Raw genomic sequence first — 17,819 nt, 5'->3', positions numbered from 1 at the left:
TCTTCTCTTATCTGCCTCTTATGATCCTCTCTATATCCACAGGGTCAGAAAGAGGACATTTTTTATTGGTACTAATGAGGGAAGAGACAAGCAAAAAAATATTTCATTCTGATTTAGTGTGCTTTAAGTAGAATTGATTCAAGCAGTTTGTTTTTCGTCATCATTTCTAAAGATATATCACCATCCCTTCCAACTATCCTGACCTGTGAGTGGTCATTGAAGGATGCCAAACATCAGGGTTCTCTTGCACTATCAGTTCAAATAGTTCTTATAGTTCTTTTTTATTACTTTAATGTCACCAGCGGCTTTCTGTTTGGTCCACACACACACTTCCATAGCCTTCTCCTCAAACTTATTCACTGATTATTTGTGCATGTGCATACATATGCACACTTTGCACACTGGTGCTTTCAAAAAGAAATAGGGGGAATTGGGACAGAGGAACGTTAGGACCTGTAACACAAAATTAAGTACAACTAGCATTACTATAATCCATGCCATCTTCTGAAGATTTAATAAGACATTACTAGAATGAAGACAGCGTTGTATTGCCTGAATAATCAAAAATGACTGGCAAAGCTCTTTGAGCTAGATTAACCTTCTGCATATGTCACATTTCTATTTTGCTGTTGGATTTTAGAAAGCAACTTCCCAAATTACATATGAACCATAGATAAGCATTAGCGCACCCCCCCCCCACATCTGGTTTTCCCTGTTCATTAAATGACAGTCCCTTGAAAATGCATGGTGTTGTTCATGGTGTTTCTTAGTGAATTTCACACCTGAGACCCATTTTATCTCCAGTATAGAGCATAAAGGATCCTAGTTTTCTGTTTTGAGCATAAACTGGATTTACACAGTGCTAAGTGACTTTTACTTCTGGTAATCATGAAGCACCTCTTCCGCCTTCTTACGACTGATTTCAAACTATTGAGAGAGAGAGAGAGAGAGAGAGAGAGAGAGAGAGAGAGAGAGAGAAGCACCAGACAACCATTTAAGCAGATAACCATCCAAATACCTATGGGCGAGGAGGTCCAAAAGCAAACACAGCCTGCATGAAGCAGAGTGGCAGGTAGGAAGGCAAGACAGCATTTGTTTCTAAAGCTGCACATCTGTCAGTACAGAAACAAAGGCAGACTTCAGGCCTTAGCCAAAAGTCCTGTCTTGCTTCTGTTTCCACCATAACCAGTGCATGGTGTTGTTCATGGTCTTTCTTAGTGAATTTCACACCTGAGACCCATTTTCTCACCATAATAGAGCATAGAGGATCCTGATTTTCTGTTTTGAGCATAAACTGGATTCACGCTATCGAGCACTGCACTCAAGGTGCTATGAAACTTTGCAGCAATACTAGGCAACAGAGTCTGAGGCGCGTTAATCACAAGCAGTGGAGAATCTTGCTGTGCATCAACACCAAAATCAGTGTGAACATCCTGGTTCAAATGACACTTGATCTTTACAGGTCAACACTTGTATGTATTTGATGTGCAGTTCCTATTGCCAAATCATTTCTGTTTGAAATGCAAATTCTTCTTCTCTTCTTTAATCCTGTTAAAAGTTGTTCCTGCCCAATTGGGTTTGAAGGGGAGAAATGTGAAACTAATCCAGATGACTGTGAAGATAATGATTGTGAGAACAACTCGACTTGTATAGATGGAACAAACAATTATGCCTGCCTTTGTCTTCCCAACTATACAGGTAAGCAAAAACCACTGCTGCTGGGGACTGTGATTTTTAAAAAAGAAGAGGTTGTGGGGTTCGAGCACTCAGGAAAGCCGTATCATTAATCTAAATAGTCTCATATATCTCTTTTTATTTTTTTAATTTTTTAAAACTTCGTTTACAACTCTCCTTTTCCCCAATGAAGAAAAGAAGAGGTATAAAATACATCATTTTCTCTCCTCCATTTTATCCTCATGATAACCCTTTGAGGTGGGTCCAGCTGAGAGTGTGTGACTGACCCAAGGTCAGCCAGCAAGCTTCCGTAGCAGAGTGGAGGGATTCAAACCTGGGTTTCCCAGATCCTAGTTTGACGCTCTGACCACCACATCATGCTGGCTCTCCATACACACATTCTACAGATGGAAAGACATTCTACAAATGAGCATATGTATGATCCTTTATTACATCACAGCAAATAGGTCATTATTAATTACTAGTACTGATGAACTAAAAAACATTTGAGTATCACCAGCATGCATATGTAGGTAAGCAAGGAAACACTGAGACTTTGTAAACTGGTTGGTCCTTCAATAATATGACCACTGGTAAAGAAAGGGAAAGGAAGAAGCCTAAATGCTGAGCCATGTGTTGTGTATTTCTTTATTGTAAATCAAATACTGATATTAAAATGGAAATTAAAATAAAATGTTAATAAGTTGGTTAAAGAAATGTGTGCTTTTATACTTTTAGCCACAACCCAATGTAAAGTTCAGCATCCTTAGGTTCATTGAAATCAGTGGCCTCAAGTGGCCTGTTGTAGCCCTTGCCTTTGCAAGCATGTCCAGTTCTAAGCTTAATGTGATGTATGTACCTTAAGTGTATAGAAGCATTGCACATGTCAGTTATTTCAGCAAACAGCTGAAATTTATTTATACGCCCTCATGCACACACTTGTCCAAAGTCTTAGCAGCTTAGTTTTCACATTTGACCTGAGGAATAGTACATTTTAAAGTCTTGCTTCAATTCACACAGTCCCCCAAAAGCAAATTTTGAAGGCCTGTTTTCCATATTATCCAGCCTAAGCTTTAGATTTTTACCTTCTTCCTCATCCCCTAACTTTCTAGGATGTTATGGGTTGAAAGTATATTAGCCCAAGGATCTAAGAATACAGTCTTGCAAGGCAGAGGATATTTGTTGTATTTCAAGCCACCAAATCATAACTGCCTACACTCACTATACAGTGGTAAGAAAATATCTACATTCTTTTAAAGTACAAAAATATGAACTGGTCTTGTTAGTCTCTGAGCTTCAGACACTTAGTGAAAGGCTCCTTGTAAGTTGGAGTGTATTACATATCATGGGATTTAATAAGTATCAAGTTTGAATGACTTCGTAAGTAAATCTAAAATTTCCCAAAGTCTTAAAATGTTATTTGGGGCCCATTTGGGATGTCTGTGTAAATGGTTGGCTGGGAAAACCCTTAAACCTGAATGAAAACTAAATGTTTCTTTTAACCATCTTTCTGCCAGAAACATTTACAAGACTTGAATTCAGCAGAACTGCAGCTATTGGTAGTTGCTGTGTTGAATCTGTGTTTTCCATTAATTTTTAATCTACACTTTTGCTTTCCATGTATAGCAGGTTGAAATGACACAGGCAAAGCAACCTGTCCTCTTTTAGCAAGGTATATGGGGTTATTCAGCAACAAGCTTGAGGTGTGATGGAGCTGTGTCCATAGCAGGCTTGAATAATTCTCTAGCTGGGATTTCAGTGTTCATCATTTTTAGTGAGTCATTTCTGATCTCAAAATAGATCACAAAAAGTCAAGTTGCAGGGAAGCTTTTCAATCATCTTCCACAAGTACAAAGCTTACTTGTTAAGCTTCTGGAATCAGTTTACATGTTAGAAAGTGTGTTTTCATTATGACTCACAAAACAATTAGCCTTTAGGTATGAATTACAAATTACAAATCATTAGCAAGAAATACAGTGACCCTAGGAAAATATTCATTATTGTTTTGTGTCCAGTGAACAGATTAGAGCTACTCCCCTTACTAACTTTCAAAACAATCAGGGTTGAGCCTGACAAGTTCTCATCAGAAGGCAAGTGGTTTTGGTAGCTAACCTTGTGGAGGTCAAGAATCCCCCAAACCCCTGCAATTGCTTGGTCCTTGGGCATCCAGGAATTAGATAGACCATCCATTGGGAACAGAGGACCCAAAAACAAAAGGGCTTATGCAGACCCAGTGCATCCATGGAGGCGGTGCCGGCAGCCGCCTCGAGTGCTGAACTCTAGAGGAGGTGCCATGCCAGCCCCCAACACCCCCCCTGAAGCGGGCCACGTCACCGCTCGCCTCTCCGCCCCTTCACCACAGCTGCCTGCCTCGGCTCAGCTCCCGGCGAGCCGGGCACCCAGGCAGTGCAGTGGGGAAGCAGGCTGCCTCCCTGCCCTTCGCCGCTGCCGCCCGCTCAGGTGAAGGGGATGCTCCTGCGTGATGACATCACAAGTGATGTCATCGCACAGGGCCAGAGCATGCGCATGCTTTGCCAAGTAGGTATCTCGCAAGTAGGTATCTCGCCTCAGGCACCAGAAACCCTGGCACCGGCCCTGGGCTCATGAACAAGAGCTAGACATGGGGACCACAGAAGAGTCTATCAGTGAAACCCACCCTTTGCCAGGGATCCACAAGCACCCCCAGAGCTCCTGGAGCAGAGGAGATGGAAAGTCTGAAAACCACCTTCTGGAACCATTTATTTTGGGAGGGACATTGCCTACATGTCATTCTGTGGGCTTCCCACAAACATCTACATCAATTTACCCTGAACGAGTGGTTCATAACATTCTTAACTTCTTCTGCTGCAAAGTAAAGGTTAATCTCTGCATTGCAACCTGGCAACTCGAAATGTTGCCAGATACTGCTTTCAAAGGTTCTAGTAAAAAATGTTTGCCATTTTACACCTTTGTGTTCATTTTTATTCAGCTAGTGGCAAATGTTAGCCAATTGTATAGTGGTACATTTGTCCTGGTTTCTCTGACCCCAGCTTTCTGTTTGATTGTTTTTGGTCTTATAAAGTTTTTCCTAGCCTTGAGGTTCCTAGCAAAAGTTATTTCATAAAGCAGAAAATATTTTCCATACCTTTTTAACCCATTCTGATTAATATTAGGAATAAATGTCAAGTATTTCCTAAGTAACACTGCAGACAATAAAAATATAGAACACATGATATTTGGCTGCCCTTAAACCAGTGGGCTGTTAAGATCATAGCAAGATTTGGGCTGATTCCACACAGAGTTTTTTCTCCATTTCAGCAACTCTAGGCTTGTGCCTTTCCTCCCCTCATATGACATTGTCCTACTGTTCAAAATGCAAACGGCATATTTTTTCAGTGAAAACCTCCACTTAAAAAAAAAAACTTACGCTTTTTGTTTTGTAAGAAATGCCCCTTCCTCAGGATTGTCACAGTGAAATGCTTTGGTGTCCTTGCTGACACCAAAAAAACTGAGATGGGGTGAATGGGTAATATCTTTAACTGTTATTTGCTCTTCTACTACAGACCAACAGAGCTACCCACCTGAAACTAACTACATTACCACAGTACAAGTTGCAAATGTTTTTCTCTGTTCTCTTGATTTGCAAGTGCTCTTCCTCTTCTCCCAAAGAGTAGAGGGGGCAGTTATTCTTCACAATGTAGTTGGCCACAGTGGGACATTCAGTACCTTCCAGCAATTGGCATTACCAAAGGTCTCAAGTATTGTGTTATTGTGAAACAGCATTATGCAGATGTGCAGAGGGTTTTTTTTAAAGGCTGTAATATTGCATTATTCTTGAGCAGGACTACATATGCACAGTTTTTTAAAAGATAGGTTGAGGATCATGATAGCAGCATGAAAACAGTGGGTGGGGAACAATGCATCTGGTGTGAAAGATAAGCCACAGATTACAGGGATAAAAGAGAGCTAGTGTGGTGTAGTGGTTAAAGTGTCAGACTAGGATCTGGGAGACCCAGGTTTGAATCCCCACTCTGCCATGGAAGCTCCTGGGCGACCTTGAGCCAGTCACAGACACTTAGCTTCTGGTGAGTCATTTTTAACATATGTGCCACCAGTTAATCCTCAGTGAGTTCAGGCCTGTAGACCTCATTTGTTGTTTTACTTGGTATTTACAAGAACACAGAAAATAAAGTAGACTGTGTTGCTAGATTTATATTGACACCTCTGAAAAATTGATGTATCTGCTAGTTTCTTTAGTTTCCTGCGAACAAATAAATTTCAGCAAGTGTGTGTAGGTGTGAGGGTGAAGCTAGATGTAAGAGCAGCAGACCTGTGAACTGGATTGTTGTTGAATCCCTATAATTTGTGCAGGAAACAAGGGGATCTGCTACCTTAAACTTGAGTCTCACCCACAGGGAAAAACTGGCTGATGAGATGAAAGTAATGGGCACCCTGAGTAGTAGTGACCATGTAATTTTGGAATTTATAGTCTTGGGGAGTTTGCATACGGCAAGATTTTCCTCTTCCTTGCTCAAAGTACACCTGACTGCCATTTCAGCTTTTCATTCCAGGCTGGATGGGTTCATCTGTTTTCTCACACCATCCATCCAGATTGTTCCTTAAAGGTCTGTTTAATATTTATCCTTCTACATTACCTATTGTCCTACAATGATCCTTTTCCTTGTTGAAATTAACGTTAAAACCATTTGAACCATTGGCTACCTGCTCTCGGCACTGCTGTCTGTGGGTTTTTCCCCCCTTTCAGGACCACTATTTTTAATGGGAAATCTGTTCAGGGGTCTGGGCAGCTGTTTCTAAAGATGACCTCAAATTTGCACATACTAGAGTCCTCCCTCTAATATAAATAGCTCCTAAATTTCAAGCAGATTGAACAAAGACCCTCCCCCAAGTAGGTCCCTCTCTGTGCAGCCACACACACACACACACAATTTTTCAACCACATATCACCAAAATTGCAGTGAAGTGTCATCTTCCTGTCCTTCAAAGAACCTCCAGGTTTCAAGTAAATTGGACGACAGGTTTGAATTCTACACACACATGCGCGCACACGCGCATACACACACACACCCACACACACTTTTCTGGTCTATTTGACAAAGTAAGAAATGAGATCAATTTTTCTATTATTCCCTATGAGGGACCTTTTCAGGGGGGACTACAGGCATAATTTTTCAACCCAATATCACCAAAATTGCAGCGAATTGTCATCTTCCTGTCCTTCAAAGAACCTCAAGGTTTCAAGCAAATTGGACAATGGGTTTGAATTCTACGGGCCCCTGCACAAGACCAGGCTCTCTACTTTCAGAGGGGGAAAAAAAACCTCTCCTTCCAGCCCACAGAGGAGGAGGGAATAGCAGCTCTCTGCAGCTTACGATTGGCTGGGAGTGCTTTTGCTCTTACCTTGCAAGGGTCTGATTGGAAGGGAGGGATGCCATTTCCAGGAAATATAGTAATAGAAAAACTCATGCTTATGCTGCACGGCTGGAAAGCATTGGAACTTGGAAAATAATGGATTTTGGAGAGGAGGGGGTTTCATTATTGCAAACATCTTGGATCTGTGTTACTGTTCCAGATAATCTAATGATTCAAAACAGCAATTTCCATGTATATCTTCAGCTTAGGAGTTTTGTTTTGTGCTCTCCTATTCTGATAAATATTTGAGATATGGTGGGGAAATATATCAGTACAGGTCTATTTCTTCCTTATTTCATAATAAAATTGCAGAGCGATACCTTGTCTTTTAGGAGAGAACTGAATTGCTTTTGTTAGTTGGCTCTTTTGGAAGGAGTCCAGAAGTCTGGGGAAATATATTTTTTCCAATTTTGGGGGACTTCCACATTAGTTTGGAGTTGGTAATGCTGAGATGAGAGATTGCAACTAACTGCTTTTTTCTTTAAAAATGCATTAATTAGTTACTAAATATAACATTTTATGATGCTTGAATTTATGTGACTTCACCATAGAACTTTACGCAGAAAAGAACTTCATTCACCTCAGTCAATCACATTTACATATATGTGTTTTTCCTGATTGCCAGACTGATTTGTATACATCTGCAGCTCTGCAGTGCCAAAAGATTGAAAATTCCATTGTAAAGAACCCAAATGGGAACACAAACACACACACACACTCCATTTAATATGACCAAACAAGAATAATTCCAATAAAACTTAAAATACATATTAATAGAAGCATGGTGTACTCATTGTATAAAACAAAATAATCTTTCCGGTTTACTTTGAGAGTGGAGCAGGGGCTGAATAATGGTAAATTTCCATTTCATGCATAGCAATGTACTTTGTACCAAAGTCAGTAGTGAAGCCTAAAATTAGTTGGGGCTATTATCCCGTAGTACCAATAAGTTTTGACAAGGTATTGTTATCTCCTGCCATTAGTGATGCTCTGAAAAAAGACTAGAGTTACCAATCCCAAAATATTTTTTGTATGTATGCAGTGTCATTCTATGAGGTCTGCACACTAGCATAAATCCACACTTTGTGCATTTATTCAGCAGATACAAATATTTATTGTTATTGTACTCTAATATAACACTGTAGTGTACAAAAGACAGTCTGTATCATCCCAACTGAGCCACAGGTTTAAAAAAATTAAATTCTTGGCTTTTACATTCTTTGCAGAACTGAACAGGTGTCAGCTGGATTTATAACTCTTCCAGTTCTCATAGTAATTAGTCCCTCTCTTCTAACAAAATCTCAAGTCGATACATGATAAGCCTAGCACATTGGGGTGTCTTCAGGGAACCATGAGCAAACTATGAATAAAGTAACAGTGTTTGGGAATTATAATGATACCAAACTCTGCACATTAGAATATTTGTTTGAACATTTCTCAGAACTGGACTTAACTTTCCCCTCAACCATACACACATGTACACACAAAGCAAAGTAACTGTTACAAATTATTTTTTGTAAGAGATTTCTCTGTGGTTCTGACATCATGTAATTCCTTTGGGTGTCATTTACAACTGATATAGCCCAGTGTTATACACTGCATATGACAAAAGCATTGGTAGAATTGCAGGATACTACCTTCTGATTTTGTTGTCAGCAATCCCTAAAATACTTTTTTTCTATTAAGTTCACTACTTAGATGACTGTGAAATCGACTCGATTTGATAGCTTTCTGAATGGCTTAACTTTTGCTGTTGAAAGTTTGCTGTGGCTATTTAGAAACAAGTATGTGTACAAAATGTCTGTTGGTCTGTCCATACACATACTACTTTTCTGTAAAGTTAAATTGGCTTGAACTGCACAGGAGACTTTGGGATCAGGTTTGGTTTGTGAGTTTAATAACCTGGATATTAGTTACAAGAAACAGTTTCCAGTTCCATCATGGGCAGTATCTCAAGTTCTGAAAGGTAACCAAACAATATGCCTCAGAAGGTTGCTAGTTTGAACACCCTGAATCTGTTCATTATTACATTAGAAACACAAGACCATGGCTTGAGTTGTACAGGTAATAATTGAAAACAGCTGAATTATTCCTTGCATTCTAGGGCCAATTTTTCCAAGACAACAGCATATCCTGTGTATCCAGGACATATTCTGCCATTCTGAAGAATGTTTTATAATTCTTTGCCCTTTTAAATCTGTTTTGCATTACTAAAAGGTCTGTTTTTGCCATTTTGAATACAAGAATAATATTCAAGGAAAATAAAGTACCATTTTTATTTATCCCTGATAAATATCACTAGTTCTCACCGCTATTGGCCACATGTGGTGAACAAAGAGTTGTGCCTAAGCAAGGATGTAAATTAACATTGTTCTCTGTTTAACTGTAACCCTTGTGTTGCTACATTGCTATTATTTCATGAAACAAAACTACTATTCCAAAATGTGGACTCTGTTGATTTTAGCCTTGTGGCTTTTCATAGTTTGAACTCTGCAGACTCAGTCGTTGAGCCTCATGCTGAAGATGGGTCAGGAAAATCAACAGACTTCTCCCTGGAAATTATTTAAAAGCCTTTTTTGTCTGTTATCTTAGGGGAGCTGTGTGACGAGGTGATCAATCAATGTGTTCCTGAACTAAACCCTTGTAAACATGACTCCAAATGTATCTTTCTTGAGAAAGGATACAGGTACGTATGCACAGGAGTTGGTCCATGTTCAGCTATCGATTCCAGTGATGTTACTTGGTGAATTAGCCTCATCTAGTAACGTGCAAGTTTATTTGTAACTTTTTAACTATTTATAACTGCCACCTCTCAACATTGCTGGAGGTCATTTTTCATGTTCCCTTAGCCACTGAACCATCTCTTATTCAACGGGGAAATGATACTCTACCTGCATCCACTTTTTCCTACCAAAGCTGAAGCTCAGAGCTTCACAAACAATTATCTTTTCCAAACAGTATGTATCCCCTCTTACTTGAAGTCCTTCAATGTTATGGTGACGTGGCATCCCTCTTGTTCCCCCTGACATTGTTGATCATATCTATTACTATGCCATGCAAAGAAACTGGCATAAAATAACATTTTTAAAATTAATTTTCTGACAGCCCCCCCCTTTCCTCCAAAACACTCCACACTATATAGAAATTTAAATGCCTTTATTATTGGTTGTTTCTAAATCCTGGTTTCCTCAGTCAGGGGCTCTGAGGATAGAAAATGAAAGAGAGAGAGAGAGTTGTGTGAGCAAAGTCCCCCCTGCCCCCCAAAAAACTTCCAAACACAATTTAATTTATTGATAAAGTATCAAAAGAAATGTTTTAAAAACAAAATCGCCTTCTTTCACTATTCTGGTAAATTCTTTAAAAATACATCTTTGTTTTTTAAGTGATAATAAGTTGGAAAAGGAGAAAGAATATCCGAATAAAGTTGAGGGCTTAGCTTATATTTGAAACCTGTCCAGGGAGGGGAGGCAGAAGACTAACAGTGCAATTTTAATAAGAGTTGCTCCAGTCTAAGTCAATTTAAATCAATAGGCTTAGACTGGAGTAACTCATCTTAGGATTGCACTGTTAGTTTCTCAGTTATGAGGGAGAGGCAGTTCATACATGCACAGAGCTACTTTTTCTTCAAGGACTCACCTCTAATGTTGAAATCAAACTCCTGGGACATGCCCTGGCAGGATCTTGGTATTGTTTGTTTGTTTGTTTATATTAGCACCAGTGGGGACTCAAAGCTGCTAACATCATTCTCTTGTCCTGCATTTATCCTCACAAGAACCCTGTGAGGTAGGTTAGGCTGACTGTATGTGACTGGCTCGAAATCACCCAGAAAAGCTTCCATGGCAGTTACCCAGCAAAACCGCCATGGTTGAGTGGGGAATTTTAATTTAAGTAATTAATTCCCGAGATGAATTGCAGTTTTCAGTCAGCAGATATAGCTACACACATGAATGTATTACTGTCAACAGTGAAGGAAAAATACCATAAAATATAATAGGTACAGTATACTATGGTTCTATGCAAACCTCAAAAATAGAATATAAACATGGTGACCATTCACAACTGACTTGTTAGTTTAATTAATTGTTAATACAATTAAACATATTTAGATGCAGTAAAAGGATCATAAGTCTTCTTGGTTCCCCCCCCCTTCCGCCCAGCAGTCCTTTCTGACCCAAAATTCCAAAATTCATGGGGCCTACGTGGAATAAGAGCCATTAACACACTGTGGGCTTTAGTTCTGTATTGTTGTTAGAACTGCCTGTTTTTACTTATTCATTCCACTTAATTTATATCTGTACCAGAGCTGCAGATCCCCTCTCCTCCATGGAAGATTTTTAAGTACCAAATGTAAGATGTAATGACGGAGTTCCTGCATCCTATTCCTGCTTCAAAATTCTTTGTCAAAGTCTACTATTTAGCATTTGTAAGTTTGGACTGTCTTGTGTCACTGGAAGAATCAAAGAAGCATCAGTTCAGACATGATAATTATTTTCAAATATGAGCCTGTTTGACTATTAAACTCCAAGAGTAGCAATGGAGGAGAATCCCAGGCTTTTTTACTAAGATTTCATATATGATACATAAATATTGACAAAGTGTAAACTCTACAGTGCAATGCAAGTTCATTTGTACAATTTATAATGTTTTTGGCAGAGCAATTATCCTAACTATGTGTGCACTAGGTATGCTGGAATGAGATCGTAGTAATGGGTAACAAAAATGCAAAGCATGCATACTGGGTGGTGGATATGCTTCTGGGTAGCAGTGTGTATTAACAAGATCTTGGGGTATGAGTGGATGGAAAGCTAAATATGAGCAGTTAGTGTGATGCAGCAGTAGAAAAGGCAAACACATTCTTGGAGTGTATCAACAGAAGTATAACACCCAAATCACAGAATGTCATTGTCCCTCTATATACCACATTGGTCAGGCTCTGCCTGGAGTATTGCAGTTTTCAGGGTTGCACTTCAAAAGGAACGTGGACAAATTGGAATGGGTACAGAGGAGAGCAACCAGGATGATCAAGGGCCTGGAGACCAAGCCCTATGAGGAAAGACTAAGGGACTTGGGAACATTTAGTTTTAAGAAGAGGAGGTTGAGGGGAGACATGTTGTCTTAAGTATTTAAAAGGCTGTCACTTAGGGGAGGAAAGGGAGTTGTTGACATCAGAGGATAGGACTCGAACCAATGGGTTTAAACTACAGGAGGGAAGGTACTAGCTGAATATTAGGAAAAACATCTTCACATTAAGAGTAATTCAACAGTGGAATCAGCTGCCTAGGGATATGGTGGGTTCCCCCTCATTGGCAAGAGTGGCTAGATAAATACTTGTTGGGGATGCTCTAGGCTTTTCCTGCATTGGGAAGGGGATTGGACTAGATGGTCTGTAAGGATCCTTCCAACTCTATGATTCTATTATTCTAATGGATTTTATCATTTCTTAGAGGTGAGACAAATAAATAAGTTTTGAATACCACTTTTTTATCTCCCCCCACAGTGCTGCCAAGAGACAATACAGACCCTTAAATAAAGATTCCTTGTGCCTTAGCAGGGTGACTAGGACAATAATTGGTTATTTGGATATGCACCAAGGAGATATGTGGGTTTTCTGGGAGGAGGGGCATTCTATTCCTCATGTTTATACTCTGTCACTTTCTCAAAGTAGCTCAGGACTGCATACATGATCTTCCCATTTTATTCCCATAATAACTATGTGGCATAAGTTAGGCTAAGTACTGACTGGCTCTAGCTCACACTTCCCCTTCCCCTTCTCTCAATAAAGAGGGCTCAAAATGTATAACCATACCACAATGGATGATTATTCAGATCTCTGGTATTCCAGTGTGACCAGTAACCCAGGAATTGTGTCTGTCCTCCTTCAAAAGAACCCTACCTCCACCAATGTTAGCTATTTTTACCTCCACATATAGAGGAGCTATAACATGTGAACTAACATGTGCATTCCTAGGCCTCTGCCCAGTTCAGACAGAGTTTGTGTTCCATACAGGAAGCAATCCAAGAATTAGGTTCTGCCAGTTTTCCCACAAACCAGTTTGCCATTATGTCAGAACTGGCAAACTACTGTTTATGGTTTCACTGCAAGCCACTGTTTTGAGATTTGGTTTTTAGGAAAACTTGTTCCAGTAAAACTGGAAGTAACTAAATATCGTGCATGCAAAATCAGGATGGAGCAGAGTTTGCATAAGTAAGCCTGAAAGTCTTTCAAGGGTCATTCAACAAAGCATAGTTTGCCATTGGACCTGAACCTTGCCAGTTTCTCAAACAAGATAGATGGAAGTAAAGGATGAGGATCTGATTAGAGCTCTAGTAAAAGAAAGGGTACCCTGACCTGGATGGCCTAGGTGAGCCTGATCTTGTTAGATCTTGGAAGCTAAGCAGGTCGGTCCTGGTTAGTGCTTGGATGGAAACCCACCGAAGACCAGAATTGCTATGCAGAGGTAGGCAATGGCAAACCACCTCAGTTAGTTTCTTGCCTTGAAAACCCCAGCAGAAGTTGCCACAAATCAGATGCAACTTGATGGCACTTTACACAGAAACAGAAGAAAGGGCAAGATCATTTGGTCACCAAGACAAGAGTAAGGCTCACATGAATCTGGAGATGGAAGCCAAAGAAGCAACTGGAGGGAGAGAGGAAAAGTCATAAATATACAGACATCAAATGTTCTAGTAACTTATTTTTAAAGGCAGTAAGAGCAAAAGCGGGGAAAGATATTTGAACACCCACTTTCGCATATTTTTACAATGAGCAACACAAGATCCAGAGTGTAGTCCATGGAATCAAGCTTTGGGATTCCACTCTAGCACTTATGGCTAGCATGAAGTTACAATCTCCGTTCAAAGAGAGGAAAGACCACAAATTAAATTCCACCATTCAGTTAAAGAAAACAGGTTTAGCAGACCTGCAAGTCATCCTATCACTGTATCGAGAGTAATTTGTTAGTGTTATAATTGGTAAGATATTTAAGGAGGAATATTCAGGTGACATAAATAATACTGTAACATAAGAAAATCCAGCAACTGAAGAGGAAGAACAACTAACTTTTTGAAGTATATGACTGCATGAAAACACTTTGAGATTACCACCATGGCAGGTGCTGTTCCTTTTGCTTTCTGTGCCTGTAATTATTTAAAGGAGGCAAATTTTTGTGAGCAACTGATCTCCCCAAATCAAACAACCAATGCAATTATCCTAGTATCTTTCTAAAGGGGAAAAAAACCCCAATACCCTGTTCCAATACCATGGTCTGTGTATATTAGTGCACAGTTATAAATAAGCTATATTATTTATTTATTTATTTAAACACATTTCTAGACTGCCCTCCCCGTCATTCTGGAGCATAAAATTATTACCGGACAGAATAAAATCACTGATTTAATGCAGTCCTTCCAAGAAAAGTGGTGGTTCTGTCATTCCTGTGATAGCCGATACACATCATAAAAGTGATCTATGGCAGTTTTGAATAAGGACCTGTACGTTGTTCATTATTACATCACTTTATATTAGGACAACAGGGATCAATAAAGCAACAGGATTAAATGCTGCTATTTCCTCCCACAGCATCATATGATGGATACTGCTTGCTTGTCAGTGTGCTTGAAGCATTGCTGGGCTCTTTTGCAATGTCTCTGCAAAAAAGAATGTATACAGAATAAAGTCTATAAATTAAGTAAAAATCTAGTTATGGAGGGAGATTGTAACAGAGTGGTGACTAATGGCAGATGATATTATCAATATATCATTAAATGGTTACACCAAGGAGCAAGCCAAAACAGATAAAAGCTGGATAGACCATCCACAGGTAAACAGTAAGGATAAGGGCTCACAAGGCAGTACTGGTTTATCTGGGTTTTGAAGAACATAACAGGAGTTGTAGATTTCAGCAGAGTAGTTCCAGGTTGCATCTTCATAATGCGACTATAGAATTGAGGAATCTACCAACTTAAACAGTTGTTCTTGCAGCCACAGAGCTACCTGATTCAGCAGATTTATTTCTCTGTTCTCCAGATGCAGCTGTGGGTGGCCTGAAATACCTATAATTCCCTCATCTAGTCAGCTGTATTCAAGTTTCAGGAAGTAAGATATTCATGCCTGTTCCCCAGGACTCTCTGAGGTCTGAAATTGTAAAATACCTGATAATAGATTTGCTGATCTTCTGATACTGTTTTTGGATTTCTGTCTGTAAGGCTGTTTGGATACTGCTAGGATTCTACTGAAACTGAGACTGAGAATAGACCTTGGATTTTTATGCTTATTTTTGTTGTTCCTCCTGAACTATTGGTAGAAGGTATCAAGCAAACTGGGAGATCCTACGTTCAAATTCACAACAGATTAATTAATAATCACGTACTAGCAATGCATGAAATAGCAGAAAGGTCTGTTTGATGGCCAAGCATTCTCTGAACTAGTTCCGTATTTCCCCACCTGATAAGTCATTAAATTTCAACAAGGAAATTATTGCAGTTTGTAACCATTATTATTTGCAGGCAAGTGCTAAGTGAGGGAGGAGAGCAGGGAGGGGGCACAGTGACAAAAAGCACAGACACTGCTGGAGGTAAAGAAGGCTACAGCTTTATTGAGATTACAGGTCAGGGAGCAAAGGCGTGCATAGGGCATGGATCCGCACATCGGCTGATCAAGATGGGTAGCAATTTTAGTCTGTCTTTAGCAGTAGGAAAGAGCAAGAGTCCAGTAACACCTATAAGACTAACAAAATCGGTAGCAGGATATGAGATTTCGTGAGTCACAGCTCATCTTGAGCTATGACTCATGAATGCTCATACCCTACCACAAATGTTGTTAGTCTTAGGTACTACTGGACTCTTGCTTTTTTCTATTGCTGAACATAAGTATTCTGAAGTATTTGGATCTTTATATACCATGGCACTGGTTACAAATTCTGATATTAAAGTTCACACCATTTCAGATGCTTAAACAACATCTGAATATATAACACTCCTCATTCCGAAGACCAATGAAAAATAACTCACTTTAGCTTATAGGGCTGAACTTGCCTGCCATAGGCTAAGATCATGCCTCTTGAGTCAATATCCAGATTTCTCATTTTTTAAAAATTGTACTGAAGACTTTAAATAGTAGACATTTTTAAGCATTTATACAGGAAAAGGAGGACCCACAAGGAACTTGTGGAGTGGCCATCCCATTTCCCACCCCTTAGTTCCCTCCCCTCACCCCTTCTCTCAGTCCCGCCTCTCTTTCCCTCTCTCTGATGCCTACTGTCCCTGTCTCTCTCTATTGACCCCATCACTCTATCTTTCTTCTCCTCCCACTGCTTATTAGATTCCACCTGCTGGCAGCACCACCATTCCCCTATCTCATGGCTGCAGCAGGGGGGATATGGCAGGTGCTGTGGTGGGAAGTGGGGCAGCTCCTCTTCTGACAGCATGATGATCAGTGGTTCCTCTCCTCCGCTGGACCGCTGCCAGCTCCTCCATTCCCCACATGTAGAGTTGCTGCCTCAGAGGCTAATGAGTAGAGGCAGAGGCATCTGCAGATGGGAGCAGGTTCAGAATTGGATATATTGACAATTGCATTTAACAGAATAAAATAAGATACAGTGAAAAAGAACAGATAAAAACTACACATTCACATAAAACACAGAGAACTATTAAATAAGCAAATTACAAGGAGTGAAATTGTAAATTGTTACTAAGAATTTAAAATCCAATAAATCTCCTGACCCAGATGAATTAACATATGTATCTTATAGAATATGTGGAATAACATTAGTTCCATATCTGGTAAAATTATATGATCAGTTATTTCAAGATGGTATACCTACTAATACTTGAACAGATACAAATGTAATAGTGATTCATAAGGAAGGGAAAGATACAGATTTAGTTAGCTTATATCTCCCAGTCTTCCTATTAAATGCAGCTTTTTGTCCACTATCCTGGTTAACCAGTTAAATGAGGTAATAAGTAAGTAATGACCAAACTGGATTTATTAAGAGCAGGCAAATGTTTTGGAACATAAAAAGATCTAATAATTTAATTAATCTTGTTAATGAACAACAAATTCCATCAGGATTTTATTTTGTTGATGCCAAAAAGGCTTTAGACAGAATCGAGAGAATAAATTTAGAAGAGGCATTGAAGTCCTTTGGCATTGATGTAAATTTCTGTACGTGGGTTTATATTTTATACCATCAACCATCAGCAAGTATACAAATTAATAGCAGTTATTCAGCTTCTTTTCTGCTTCAAAGGGGGGTAAGACAAGGTTGCTCTTTATCATCATTACTGTTTCAATTGGCAATTGAGGTATTACTGAAGGTCTGCCAAGACGAATTATATCTAGGGTATAAAAACACAAAGTTGCTCTTGTATACAGATGATAATAGTTTTTCGTGTATAAGAACCCAGTGAATCAGTGGTAGCATTAGAGAGTTGTTTGCAGGTATTTGGCCATGTCTTGGGGTATAAAATTAATGCAGGAAAGTCGGGTCTGTTAGGAATCAGGAAGAAGATTTCTAGTATTACAGGTTCAAGGTGGAAAGAAAAAATATTCAATATTTGGGAATTTTGTTTTCAGATAACCTGAAAACTGATAAATGATAACTTGGTCCCAATAGTAAACAAAATAGAATAAAGAATAAAATCTTGGCTGGGCAAGGTAGCAACTGTGAAAATGAAAATACTGCCAAAATTTTGTTTTTCTGGCTCTGCCACTGATAGTAGCATCTCTAATT

General features: G+C 39.4%; 1 protein-coding gene across 1 annotated transcript in view; it reads left to right on the top strand.

Moving 5' to 3' along the window:
- The window catches only part of SLIT3 (slit guidance ligand 3), a 633,135-nt gene that overhangs the window by 546,915 nt on the left and 68,401 nt on the right, over nucleotides 1–17,819 (top strand). The window contains exons 28-29 of the mRNA XM_054977013.1: nucleotides 1,559–1,698; nucleotides 9,679–9,772. Coding sequence (XP_054832988.1) covers nucleotides 1,559–1,698; nucleotides 9,679–9,772 — 234 coding nt within the window. The remainder of the gene's footprint in view (nucleotides 1–1,558; nucleotides 1,699–9,678; nucleotides 9,773–17,819) is intronic.

Source organism: Eublepharis macularius, chromosome 4 (assembly GCF_028583425.1).
Source record: "Eublepharis macularius isolate TG4126 chromosome 4, MPM_Emac_v1.0, whole genome shotgun sequence".
NCBI classification, from domain to species: domain Eukaryota; kingdom Metazoa; phylum Chordata; class Lepidosauria; order Squamata; family Eublepharidae; genus Eublepharis; species Eublepharis macularius.
Note: the sequence above shows the minus strand (reverse complement) of the source record. Positions and strands in the feature narration are given on the sequence as shown.